Raw genomic sequence first — 14,401 nt, 5'->3', positions numbered from 1 at the left:
TATATAAACGTAGTTCACGTCACCCCCCACATTCAGGTGGGAAATATCTGTGCTATATGTCGGAATCCGCTGATGGCACGAAACCTTAAGAGAACCCAGCCGAACCCTGTTCCGCCGCTGCTGTGGGTCCGCCAAACAGGGAGCCCTAGCATCATACCTCTGTATGCTCTAAAGACCAAAAGTAGGCTGGAAATTTCGGAATTGCCACAATGAGGTCACAGCCAGTTACCATTGTACTGTATTGTTGAAGCAGCTAGAAGCCTCCATACATATCCGATGAGAACCAGCATTTCCTATAAAAATGCAGGTCCTGTTCCATCTAGGCGTTTCTCTATATATTTAGCTTCTACATTCTAGTTACTACATACTGCAGTCACTGACTGAGTACATTGATAAGAACTGACTCCATGATATGACATTCATACATTACGTCTGGCAATCTATTCCAGGATTACTCCATGCACATTGAGCAGACCACAAGGTCATATAGTCATGTAAAAAGCTGTGAATGTACATATTCAGTAATGACAGTCCGTTATTAGAGCCATATATACTATTCAGTGTTCTATACCTAGAACATTTACTAGTCTACTGGGCTTGTAGGACTGATATTGCATCTTCCATCGCCACCTTTTATTTTTGTAGCATTCTCATTGCTACATTGTACAGTTTTGGTCACAGAGCTGTACTAGAGATTTTCTGCATTAAAAAATTAGTTTTTCCTAATAGCACTCTTAAATATTCTGTGTTGTACACAATGGAAGCTAGTATCCAATCCTCTCTATACTAAAATAAAGTTAAAATAAGTAAAAATGACTGTATGTTGGTCATGTTACTCTTCCAAAATTATTGAATGGGACACAATCTAAATAAAGTTTGAATGCCAAATTGAAAACAATCATAACTACAGCTCACTCCCCCCAAAAAAACAAGTCCTCACAAAAATATGATAACTTGGACTATTTGGAGAAATGTTAGAGGATACTCCTGACATGTACCTCCAAAGTAGGGCTACAATCAATATCAAGCCTGATAAACCAGAGATACTTACTCATAGATCTAGACTGTGGTAATCTTAATACTATTTACTCATTTATTATCCATGGCCTCCTTCAGTCTAAAATCAACTTTTACAATGATGCTAATGAGCTAGAAGGGCACTGGGTGGCGTTAACCACAACTCCATTCTGTCGCTTCACCAGCTCAGGGAGGAGCGAAATGCTGAGGGAGAAGAGAATGGATAAGTGTAACAGCCTGTGAAGCTGGAGCATGGCGTGGCTCTGGTATCAGGGCCATTCTTGCTCATTAGCAGTTGATTTTAGAAGGAAGGAGGCCGTGGATAACACATATAAGATGATGATCAGGGTGCCTGGATCTATGAGTAAGTGTCCCTGGTTTATCACGCTGGATTTTGATGGATTTCCTTTAACATAACTCTTTATAACTTAACCTGAACAGTAAATCCCGAGTTGTACGTATACGTTTATTGAACGCTGCTTTGCTGCCGTTGACCATTTATGTGTATAATTGTTATTGCTTTTATTTTTCAGGACTTGCTTACACGGCACAAGTTGACGGTATCTGAATTTCTAGAACAGAACTACGATAGGGTAAGTATGGCATTTTTAGTAAGTCAACCTCAAATATATACTGTCCTTATGTTAGCTATAGGCTTTTGTTTTGGAGGTATACATTAAATCATTAAAATGGAAATTATCTGGGATCTTAAAGGGTTTGGCCAACAAACAGATCTGATTGTGTGAGTTGAGCGGTATTGGCATGTACGAGGGCAGCTGCATGCATTTCTATAGGTCTGACAGCTTAGACTCTTTAGTGTCAGGGGGTGAAGTACAGGCGGATCCCCTACTTAAGGACACTTGACTTACAGACAACCCATAGTTACAGACAGACCCCTCTGACCTCGGGTGAAGCTTTCTGAATGCTTTACTATATTCCCAGACTGCAATAATCAGCTGTAAGGTGTCTGTAATGAAGCTTTATTGATAATCCTTGGTCCCATTACAGCAAAAAATGTTTAAACTCCAATTGTCACTGGGGCCAAATTTTTTTTTTGTCAGGATCTACAATTATAAAATATACAGTTTCGACTTGCATACAAATTCAACTTAAGAACTGCTTGTACTTGGTTAAAGTAGATTGCCTGACACTGCCCACTTCGCTAATTAACAAATTTGGTGCCAAAATGAAAGTCACTGATCACTCAGGCAGGTGGAGGTTAGAGATAAAAATAAATATTAGCATAAAGGAAGCAAAGATTCTCATCTTCATGTCACCGTCCCCTCTTTCCATGTCATTTTAGACATCCGCCTACACTGTCTCCTCATCCGGCCCTGACCCAGTCCCATATCATTATCAGATGTACAGGCGCTGGTGACCTCGGGAAAGGTCTTACACTAATAAATCCCAGTTGTGGAGAATAAATCCTGCTATGACCCTGCTGCTTCCCCACTGCGGTGCCCTGTTCTCTTCTAGTAGAGGAGACTTGGTACATGATGCCGCCCCCTCCTCTGGGAATAGAAGACTACAGCGATATTTAGAAACCTGCATTTTCTGGAGAGATGTTCACAGTAATGACATACTTGTTTGTGGATCAATGACCGGTTCTATGTTTGGGTCCAGGTTTAGTACCTGCTATTTAATGGAGTCTAAATTCTCTCCTGATGTTACAATGGGGCCCTGTACTGCATGTTACATTTACATACCACTCAGGGATGTCATATAGAGGCGCTAGATGTACTGAGGGAGAGAACGGAGCTCTGTGTCCTGATGGAAAGGATATATTATATGTGCTGTTTTTTGTTAGTTCTTTTTTTTTTGGTTTCAGTAATTAGTTAAAGAAGCCTTGTCACTTCTCTCCATTTCCTGTAATTTCACTAAAAAAGCAACTTTTCAGCTATTCCTCTGATATTCCTCCCATATTTTATATTATTATTCGGGGTGTGGCCATTCCTCTGTCCAAAAATGTCCCCATATGTCTCAACTAATATATATATATATTTTTGTCGTTTTGAAAAAGTCTTATGTATCATATACAAAAAGTCACATAAGTTATCTAAATACTAAAACCTGAAAATATCCTGGCCTGATCTTAAAGGGAGCTGGCAGAGGAAAGGGGGATGTGCTGGGGGAGTAGGAGGGTGAGGGAGACCGTTTAACAGCCTGTGAAACTGCAGCAGGAGGGGCTCTGGGAACTGCTGCAGTAGCCTTTCTGGCTCATTAGCATAATCGTGAAATTGATTTTAGAAGGTAGGAGGCCATGGATAACAAATAAAAGACCATAGTCACTGAGTAAGTGCCCCTGGTTTATCATGCTGTATTTTGATTGGCAGATATCCTTTAAAGTGCGCTCACGTCAGTTATCAAATCCCAAAAATAGATGGGTCTGCACCACTAATATTCAATTCATCAATCCAACACACCAATAAACAATTTGCATAACAGTAAGACAAGAGAGGTGTGTATAAGCCAAAATATATACAAATCTTTATTAGCTCAATACAAACTGACAATTATATGAAGAGGTAAGTTAAAGCCATCTAAAAAATGTGATAAGACACATGAAATTCATATGGACAGTAACCAGTGTTATACAGTAGTGTCCATGAACAGCCACACATGTATACATACACGTATACCTTGGCCACCTGTGTCCTCCCCTCCCCTCATTCATCTGACTTATTACCTGATGAATAGTTGGACTTACTGGCTTTTTGGTCATTGTTACGCTTGGCCACTGGTATTTATCATGGTAGTACAATTTACCTTTAAAACATTGCACATCTTGGATGTATAACTTCTCAATTGAGATGGATAGCAAGGTATACGTGTATACATGTGCGGCTGTACCTCTTCATATAGATGTCATAGTTTGTATTGAGCTAAGAAAGATTTGTATACATTTTGCTTATACACCTTTCTCTTGTCTTAGTGTTATACACATCTGTTATCAGCGATGTCCTGCTCCCCGCATAAAAATTGCTCTCTGTACAGAACTGATGAATGTGCCTACACCCTTAAGAGGACAGATCATATGTTGTGTACTTTGGAGGAACCTATGAAGTGTCCATAAACTGCATTTCCATAGGAAAAAAAATGGTGCACACTTCCCGAGCCCTGCCAGGGGCGCCAGATTCATGAAGACCGTGCCCCACAATTCATTAATCTGGCGCCCCCTGCAGACTCCACACGAAAACAGGGTGCACTGCGGGCCAGTATCTCTCCATCTTTTCTCCACCACTCCAGAGGGAAACAGTCTAGAACATATGCACATTCACCAAACCCTTCTTTAGTGATAAATCAAATATGTGTGTGTCTTGACCTCCGTGGCGGAGGCTCCGCCGCACCTCTGAGACCAACTCACCGAACCCCTAGGGTTCAATAGAACCCCGGGTAAGAACCACTGGTCTAGATGACTGGATATATATCTGAGTGAGCCATCGCCCTATTAGTTATTAATTCTCTTTCACATTTTTCCATAGATATTTAATGACTATGAAAAGCTTCTACATTCTGAGAACTATGTAACTAAAAGACAGTCGCTGAAGGTAAGTGGAAGAGTAATAGTGGTATGCTTATATGTGCTTAGTGTCACATGTCTTTATATCTCATATTTTTATTATATGTGTTGCGTATACCCCAGATTTCCATATATTGGTGGAGTGGAGGCATCCTTTTTTGCCTCCATCTGACCAGTATACATCACATCCTTCTGGAAATACAGGATGGGAAATGCAGAAAGCCATAAAAGCTTATGGTGTATGGGTGCAAAGTATAGCATCCACCCCCAGCCTCCGCTGAGTGTATGCTCTTAGAGGACCCCGGTGATGTCACTGCCCATAGAAGGGCAGCTTTTAGCTTCCAGGGGGATATCTAGGATATCGTTGTGATAAATCTTGGTAATCAGCAGTCCAGGAACATGTCTGCAGTATGTATTTGAGGATAACTTCTGTCAATTTCCTCTGTAGCTGCTTGGGGAGCTGCTCCTGGATCGACACAACTTCTCCATCATGACAAAGTACATCAGCAAACCTGAAAATCTGAAGCTGATGATGAATCTGCTAAGAGATAAGAGCCCCAACATCCAGTTTGAGGCGTTCCATGTGTTTAAGGTAAGGTATTCAGCCGCTCTGTGATGTGTCAGACACCGGAGGAGACGTGTGCACAACATTTATAGGAAGTCTCCTAGAGGCAAGTGTCCAAAATCCCATGTAATGGAAACACATAACTAGGATCTGTGCTTGTAAGCTTCAGCGTGATAAATGGGAGGATATCAAAGTATCACATCTTCAGACCCTGCAGAAAATGGATTGTTCCTGGAGTTAAGTTTTTAGATTAGGAGACAAGAAAAACTTTGCTGCTGACTCTTTAATCCCTTAAAGGGGTTTCCCCATTAAAGAAAGTTCTTATATTTTACTCCGCTGGTCATGTTAACACTAAAGCTAATTTTTACTCTCTTTCTTTACTTTACCTTACTTACTTTACTGCGGCACTACCTGAGCAGACACTTCATGATTCTCCTGGGCAATGAGATAGTTTGATGACAATGTGCTTAGATTATTAGGGTCCAGGGTTTATATACATTTTTATTTAGCTTCTGAACAGTCTATTAGCATCTGACACAGAAAAAGAGATATCTGGGTCATGAGATGGATATAAGACACAATGACACACTCGGCTCTGCTGCCTCAACTAATCAATAAAACACAGCCAGCACTGCTATGACCCTCTCCCCTCAGATACAGAGCTTATTGTTTGTAGCACATCTCTTCTCCACAGGAAGTGCCTGTGTCTGTAGTACTATCTGCCTCCTACCCCTCCCCCTGCAATAGAGAGAAACTAGGAATCTGCCCACCATAGTGGATCCAGGAACAACCAAATTGTAACCACCATGACTGGGATTATATGTGTGAAATGCTGTTTTTAGAGAAAATTTAAGAGAATGTGTTATTTTGTTATCCTGAGTATATTTAAGAAACTTGTTTTTGTGGGAATACCCCTTTTAAATGGAATGTGTCAGGGGCGTTGACCCTGTAAATCTGCAGACAGTGTTTGATATTAATCCTACAGTGTGTTTCATTTTTGCAAAGCTGTTGCTACTATTATACAGTATATTTCCTGATTGTGTCTTCTCCTAGTGCATAAATCCTTACCCTGCTGTGCTCTCGGGTCTCTGTATTGAGCTGCTACACAAGCCCCTCCCCTCTTCTCTGAACAAAAACCGTTGCACGATTGTTGGTGAATGCAGTCATTCCTCATAGTGTCTGAGGGCTTGGAGTAGATTAATACAGAGAGCTCAGAGCACAGCAGTGTGAGGACACCCCCAGTAGACTTTGAAGATCTAGAATCCTGGAATATAAATGCAACATACACAAAGTGGGCAGATTTATCAAGCTTTCTGAAAGTCAGAACATTTCTAGTTGCCCATGGCAACCAATCACAGCTCCCCTTTAAAATATTAATGAGCACTGGTAAAATGAAAGCTGAGCTGTGATTGGTTGCCATGGGCAACTAGAAATATTCTGACTTTCAGAAAGCTTGATAAATCTGCCCCGTTGGCTCAGTCCCTTCTTCAACTGATGTGATACTTGATATGTCACTATTTGTAAAATGTGTGACAACGTCAACAAATGCCTTAAAAGGAAACTTCCAGCTAATTTTTGCAATTACTAAAATTGGGGCTACAGGTATCGTGGAGAAGTCAGGATCATTTATCCTTTTATCCATTTGTCCCATGTTCAGTTGTCCAAAGTGATCTTTATGCTGTAGCTCCTTATGACGGCACATCTTCTGCAGTATTGTCTATAACCTTCCTGCACAGTCCTCCTGCTCTGCCCCCTGCTGGCATATACCCTGCACACACTACCGAGAGAGCTCTCTGCACCTTATCTGCAGGCTCGCAGGACAGATTTCAGGGTTGATACCATTAATTGTGTATGTAAGAAGTCTTTTAGTGACATCAGAGCGGGGCAATGAGAGAGTGATTGTTCTTTACAGAAAACAAGTGGCTCAATAATCAGCCATTTTTAATCACACCCCGCACTGGCATAACTGATTCTGGAAACTGATTTAAGAAAAAACTTTATTTACAGCATATGCACATTAAGCAGTCAAGGAGGCGGGGTATCTTGGAAATGGTCATAACAAGTCCATCACTATACGGCTTCTCCTGGTTTGCTGCTTATATCTCTTTTTTATATAACTGTATTTTTGTTGAAAGATTTTTCAAAAGCAGTAATGATTAGTCCATACCTAATATTAAATCGTAACTGTAAAGTTAGTGATTTTACCAAATTATTACACGTGATTCCCCCCATAAAAACAAACAAAACGATGCCTACTTTGTGCTGCTTGCCCCTTTCTTTCCAAAGTTCTGGCATTTTCTGTTCTGAAAGTGTTTGACTAAAAGCTTTCTCACCAGAAGTGAAGTGGGTGGAGACTAATGTCTGTTAGTCTATGCCCTCAGGCTGAGGCCAGTTAGCTTGCCCACAGATGCCATGATGCCTTGTGTTCTCTCTCAAAATAGTTTAGCATTAAATCCATTTAGTTTCCCACAAGTAAAACACTGCACAGTGCACATACATGATGTATATGGTGACAGCCTGGCAGCTTCCATCACATGTAGGAGCAGAGAATATGTAATAAGTGGTAGAAATCCAAGTAAACCAGTTACAGGAAGTCTATAGCCTGTGCTGTGTGAGCATTAAGGGTTAATAGCTTATCTGCACAGAGCTGATAGTGCCAGTGTGGGAGGGAGCAGCATGAGGAGAGGAACACATCCAGCTCTGCTATGTACACAGAGAGAGCTCTGTAACATGACCACCTCTGTGAGCAGGGAGCAGCAGCCCCTCTCCTCCCATGAAACTGACAGATGAAGAAACTATAAACAAAGTATGACTTGTAGGCAGAGGGATAGAAGGCAGCCATTGCAGCTCTGAGGTAATCTGAAGGGGATAGCAAAGAAACTAATGGAACTGATGGTAACTAAGATAATAGGATGTTTTACATCCCAGGAGCTATTGACTTGTGGAAAAAAAACCTTTACAGTTACTCTCTAACATTGAAATACCTATTAGGGAGCAAAAATTACACAAGAAGTACCACACAAGTGACCATAATCCTGCATATTAGGGGAAGATGGCAAGGCATGAATAATATAGTTCTTATATCTCTTGTCTATGTAGTTGCTTGTAGCACATTGCATCTGTCAGTTCCCTCTTCCAAGCAGCTCCCTCCTTCTTTTTCTCCATTCTACCTCCATTTGACAGGTAGGAGCGAGACGGACATCAAAGTGGCAATATCTTCGCATCTGTGGCACCTAGAAAAACAGATCTCTGTTGTCAATTTAAAGAAGAGAATTTACTTTTTATGGCTGCATAAGGATTATATTTCAATGTGCCACAGGCGCTGAGATATCCAGGAGTCAGTTCTGTATATGAAACTTGCACTCCTGATTATAACTTTAACAGTCAATATCTCTGGTTCTGTGGCACTAAAATGACACCAGGACTGTGTTTTAAGCTTCCACTGTTCAAAACATGTAGGGCTAATCAGCATTATGAGTGATGTTAAGATACTTGGCAAAAGTTGTCTGCTATTCTTAGGCGTTTCTGTATTATAGATAATAGATTAAACCTATTTCTCCCTTGTCTTCTCCAGATCTTGAGGGTATATATTTACTTTTACATTTTGTCTTCTCAAGACTAATCCTTCAACTTGTCTTGTCCCTCAGGTATTTGTAGCAAATCCAAACAAAACGCAGCCAATTGTGGACATCCTGCTGAAGAACCAGACCAAGTTAATTGAGTTCCTGAGCAGCTTCCAGAAGGAGAGGACGGATGACGAACAATTCTCCGATGAAAAGAACTACTTGATCAAACAGATCCGAGACTTGAAAAAGCCCAGTCCATGACCTTCTCCCAGGCTGTGTCCACCACCGATCATCTGAATAAGTGTTTTACGGAGTTGTCATGGCATCGTCAGTGCCTACGTTTTCGTTTCTATTTAGTTTGTTAGCTGCCAAGAGTATAAAGGTTTTATATTAAAACGTAAAAAAAAAAAATGTTCTTTATAATCAGTGGGTATGTGAAAATTGCCGTTGGGTGCGAGAGGTGTCCCATTGTCTTCACAATCACTATGACAAAGTCATTACTATTATTATTTCTCATTTTTATTGTCACCTGTGGCTTTCCGTAGTGCGGGGGGAGGGGCATCTTACTGGTAACAGCTTGCTGTAATAAGAGGATCCCAAAAAATAAGTACATGACATAGTGTAACCTCAAACATGGCGGCTTCACTTCCTTTTAGTAACCCCTATACATTGGTGTACCATAAATTTGGTGCAAATATAATTTGAGGATAAATATTACTTAATGTGAAAACAAAGCTATAAGCACCTCACTGTGAGCCTCATAGACATATGGGGGAGATTTATCACGGCTTCTACATCATTTTTCGGGCGCACAAGTCGTGAAAGAATCGCAGTTTGTTGCGCAATGCAAGAATTTGTGATTAAAATTGCGAATATGCCACCTCCATGTGTTCGTTGAGGGGGTGTAGAGGGGCATGGGGGCTGGTGGAGGGCGCATAGAGGGGCGCGTGCCTGTGTTCTTTTGAGAAAGTTCACTTGTTTTCACACCAAATTATGTCAGGTTAGACCTGATGTCATTTTGCCAGTGGCCTAAGCCTCTTGATGTGTCTGGCTGGAAGTGGGGGGTGCCCGTGTATGATGCATCCCCCCATAGATTATATATTATATAAGTAATGGAAAACCCTGTATTAGGGGTAAGAGTGAAGCGGCTTTACTCCAGGTTACAGTGTGCCCTGTACTAATGCTCGGATGAGAAAAAAAACATTTAGCAAGAGCCTTAAAGGAAATCTACCATCTGATTCGTACCTTATAAAGCAGCGTCACTGGCTGAGGCCTCTTCGCACCCTGATGCAGGATCTGCCCTTGTAATAAATATTTGTGGGGTCTCCTTTTCCAAAAAAAAATAATGCTTTTCTACACAGTTGATAGTAGGACAATTCATCTCCGAATGTCCCCAATTATGCTTTCCAGAAATGGATTATCTGGCCCCATCATCAGAATTTCAGGAGGCCTGTGTGACCACCGTAACTTTAATATTAATCTTTTAACACTGGTGATTTAGGTACAAAATTATGTGGCAATTATTTTAAAGGAAATCTACCATCAAAATAAAGCCTGATAAACCAGGGACACTTACTCATAGATCCAGGCAACGCGACTGTGGTATCTTCTTACATGTGTTATCCATTGCCTCCTTCCTTCTAAAATACATTTTTACAATTATTGTAATGATCCAGAAGAGCTCTATGATGCATTACTGGAGCCCCTCTGTGCTGTAGCTTCGCTGGCTGTTACACTGTGCAGGAGCACTTCCCCCTCCCACTGTTTCAGATTACAGCAGAGGGTGGAGAGAAGTGCTGAAAGGGGGGGGGGGGGTTCTTTGAACAGCCTGTGAAGCTACAGCACAAAGTGACTCTGGTAATACCCCCTCCCCCAAGATCCTCTCAGGCTCATTTGCATATTGTTAAAAGTTGATTTTAGAAGGAAGGAGACCATGGATAACATATAAGAAGATTACCACCATCACAGTGCCTGCATCTATGAGTAAGTGTCCCTGGTTTATCCTGATGGATTCTGATAGTAGATTAAGTACCATTTTTCTTTTTGGCTGCATAGTCATAGACCTAAAAAGCTACGATTCTGAACACCTTCAGCTGCCACTAGTGGGGGCTAAACTGTTTCACTATCGGCTTTTATGCGTACAGTAAGCTCCCCCTACTGGCAGCTGGTCTTCTAAATATTATAAGTAAATTCTATAGCTATAAAAAGATGAGAGAGCTCTGACCTCTGGGATTGAATATATTAAGCAATGCAGAATAATAAAGCTGTTTAGATAAAAATCACAGAATGATGTTCCGAGGTGGAAAGTCACTGTACAGCCTATGAACTGAATTATTAGCTGTAGGCTGTAATGTGCAGCTCAGGCCACAGCATCCGAGCTACATTTCTAGGATCCATGGATTTCCATATACATGCATGAATGTCTCGACTGTAAAACACGACAATGGTAGATTGTATATACACTAGTAGACAGGGTAAAGTGCTCATTGCATCCATATACAATATGTTCTAGTGTAAATGCTCCTTAAGGAGTATCGCCGGTCACTTACTTGTTGTCAGCAAGTGGATGTTCATCTGATCATGCAATGATAGTGCCTGTGCAGGTCGCCCAGCTGTGCCTGGGCATTGTTCTCTTGTCTGTCTTTGTGTGTTGCCCACTCTGAGGCTGCTTTGCGATCACCCTGGAGGTGGCGGCCAGCACACTCTTAAGATGCAACACTTTATTGTGGCATTCAAGGCATAAGGCTTCAAACAAGTTTTAGTTTTTTATTTTTTTATAAGTAGGCATTGGGGTTGGCTTTGTAAAGGAATTCATCTTTAATATTATAAAATTATAATATATTATTGGTCTAAACCGGTTATAAATTTTAGTTGTCTTTTTTTTTTTTTTTAAGGTGCTTGATTGTCATCTGTGGAGATTCTGGAGCCTTAAAGTGAAAATCCAGCCCAAATTATTATTTTGTTCTTGAGATCTAAATCTGGTCAAAAAGTCTGTGCTAATTCTTCTCTAAGCAGGGGGGGGGGGGGGGTTGAGTTTCTGATAAAATAAAAATATTGGATTCTGCAGAGCCACCACTAGAGGGAGCAGAGGAGCTTTACTGCAGACTGGTTCTTCATTCAACTCAATATTAAAAGAGTAGACGGTAAACTCTTTATCTCGCTCTAGTGGTGACTGATGGCTAATTACTTTCTTACTGTATTTCCCGGGATTTGGAACTCTCTTTAGAAGAAAAGCAGGATCCAACGATTATACATATATACTAAATAACTTATAGTGCACAAAATGTTGGCTCTAAAAATGTCATAATAATAAAGCTGGATTTTCACTTTAAGTTTACCATTGATTGGACACCGGAGTTGTTGTTCTTATAAATGATGTTTAACGTAGCTGCGGATGCTGCATAATACAGGAATGTGAGAAGATGAGATGCAGACATATTTTAATGGAATATATTGTCTCACACTGAAAGATAATGATCCTGGAAGTAAAAGCTTTACAGGACATCTACCAGCAAGATGAAAAATTTATGCAAATGAGTCTGAGGGGCTCCAGGCTCCGTTAACACTTATGTAGCCTGGAGCCCCAGAGGCTCATTTGCATACAATCCTTCATCCTGGTGGTAGATTCACTTTAATTTTACTGAAAATGATCCTATATGTCGTTATGTCCGCTGCAGACGTCACTGTGAGTGGTATTGTACGATAATGCAGCACATAGCTTGGCCACATATATGGCATGGCGCAGTGTGAATTCTGGTATAGGTGGGAAGATAAAAATTCTACAAAGTTACACTTAGGTTTCCAACACATTCCAGACACGGATATACATACCTACCCTAGAGGTAATTTCTGCAGCTGATACTGGGCCCCAGGCAGAGGACACCTTGCTCAGACTGGCCCCTTACGTATGGGTTGTGTGCTAGCATTGCTATACTAGTAGAGGGGCCACACACTAAATCACGGCCTGGACCCTTTTATGACATTTGTGGGGTCCTTCCTGAACCTGTTTCACCGCGACTTTCCTGATGTGGTAAAATTGTAGCCTTATAATATGTAGTCATACAATACCACACGCCTCATGTGTGACAGCAATGTAATGGCGGTATTACATAAAATGGCGCGCTCACAGCACGATGCGAAGGTGAATCACGCAGAATGGCCGCGCTCATGTGAAAACCTCAGCACTTTGGTTTGCAAAGTAAAAGTCCTTCTTTGAAATGTGAGATGTCTGTACTGCAAGCGGATCGGCGCTTTAGAAAAGGGAGGAGCCTAACACGTTACTATTTGCTTATTTAAACTATTGTGTGTATAAAATCCATGTATCTCATCAGTTTGTACTTCTAAGATTATATTTACAGAGCATTAAAGGCACGGTTACTGATCGCTGGTCTGCTGCTTCTTTCAGGTTCGTCTCCGTTTCTTCCTTTGTTTTTTTTTTCCCTTTGAGCTTTTGTTGTATCCCATTTCCAAGTGTTTGAGATACTAATATGACTACAACCATAAATTGGTTTGGGGTTCCATTCAGGGCAGCCATCCAAGGCCATATACAAGCAAATTTTGTGGGGGCCACAATGCCTGTCACAGATGATGTGTCTTCTCCATCAGGTAAGAAAATCCATGATGATGTCTGGCCACAACATCACTGTAGAATTGATCCACCCCCCCCCCCACCCCCCTGGCATCACATTTGCACCCCTTAAGATAATGTTTACTAACAGTATAGTGTCCAACTGGAAAACAACGCCCCTCCCCACTGTGTTCCTAAATAATATATACTACTTTCCGTTTTACCTCCCCTGAATATAGATCTATCAAATTTCATAATGACTAGGAAAGGCTGGGGCCAATAGAAGTTTTCTGCAAGTGACCAACCTTCCCCTTAAAAAAAAAAAAAAAAATTTGATAAGGCCCCTTCCACACTTGCGTTGCAGATCACGTCAGAGTTTGATCAGGGTGCGATCAGGGTTTGGTCAGTGAAAAACGGACATTTTGCATCAGAGTGCAATCAGTTTTCAGTCAGAGTTTGTTCAGTGTCTCAGTTTTTCATGCGCGTTTTCATTGCAATTTCAATGCGTTTTTCACGCACAGATAATGCGCGTGGAAAGGACTCAGGACTGAGCTCTATCTTTTCTATGGCAATTGATACGTGAAAAACGCATTGCACTTGCAAGTGTCTCAGAGTGCAATGCGTTTTTGATGCATCTCCATAGACTTGTATAGTGCGTTTTTCACGCGCGCGACTTGCAAAAGTAGAGCATGTCGAGATTTAAACGCACGTTAAAAAAACCAGCAAGTCTGAAAAGACCCATTGGTTACAATAGATCAGCGTGCAATGCAAGTTCTGCGCGTCAAAAGCACGCGCAGAAAACGCGCGTGAAAAACGCAAGTGTGAAAGGGGCCTAATACACATTAATATTGGAACACCCTGTCCCCACCTACGCTGCGGCAGCAACGCCCCTTTATGACATGGCGTAGTCATATAATAATTGCAAATTTTTGCAGTGTACAAGAATTTGTGATTATTTCACTGCTTCTTGGCCAGAAAAATTCCCCCCATAGTATATACACATCCTATACACACATCCTGTATAGTGCATATACATTATAAACAGGTTTACTAAATATACAGGCAGTCCCCTACTTAAGAACACTCGACTTACATACGACCCCTCGTTACAAACGGACCTCTGGATATTGGTAATTTATTGTACTTTAGTCCAAGGCTACAATAAA

The 14,401-nt window shown here is 41.1% G+C and overlaps 1 protein-coding gene across 2 annotated transcripts in view; it reads left to right on the top strand.

Annotated features, from left to right (window-relative positions):
- Window positions 1-13,050, top strand: part of CAB39L (calcium binding protein 39 like) — a 54,844-nt gene extending 41,794 nt beyond the window's left edge. For both annotated transcript variants that reach the window (XM_072134552.1, XM_072134553.1), the window contains exons 6-9: window positions 1,551-1,610; window positions 4,500-4,565; window positions 4,986-5,129; window positions 8,750-13,050. In XM_072134552.1, coding sequence (XP_071990653.1) covers window positions 1,551-1,610; window positions 4,500-4,565; window positions 4,986-5,129; window positions 8,750-8,929 — 450 coding nt within the window. In that variant the 3' untranslated portion in view covers window positions 8,930-13,050. The remainder of the gene's footprint in view (window positions 1-1,550; window positions 1,611-4,499; window positions 4,566-4,985; window positions 5,130-8,749) is intronic.
- Window positions 13,051-14,401: the final 1,351 nt, after the last annotated feature.

This window comes from Engystomops pustulosus, chromosome 2 (genome assembly GCF_040894005.1).
Source record: "Engystomops pustulosus chromosome 2, aEngPut4.maternal, whole genome shotgun sequence".
Classification (NCBI taxonomy): Eukaryota; Metazoa; Chordata; class Amphibia; order Anura; family Leptodactylidae; genus Engystomops; species Engystomops pustulosus.
The sequence above is the reverse complement of the archived record's forward strand: the minus strand, read 5'-3'. Positions and strand labels throughout refer to the sequence as shown.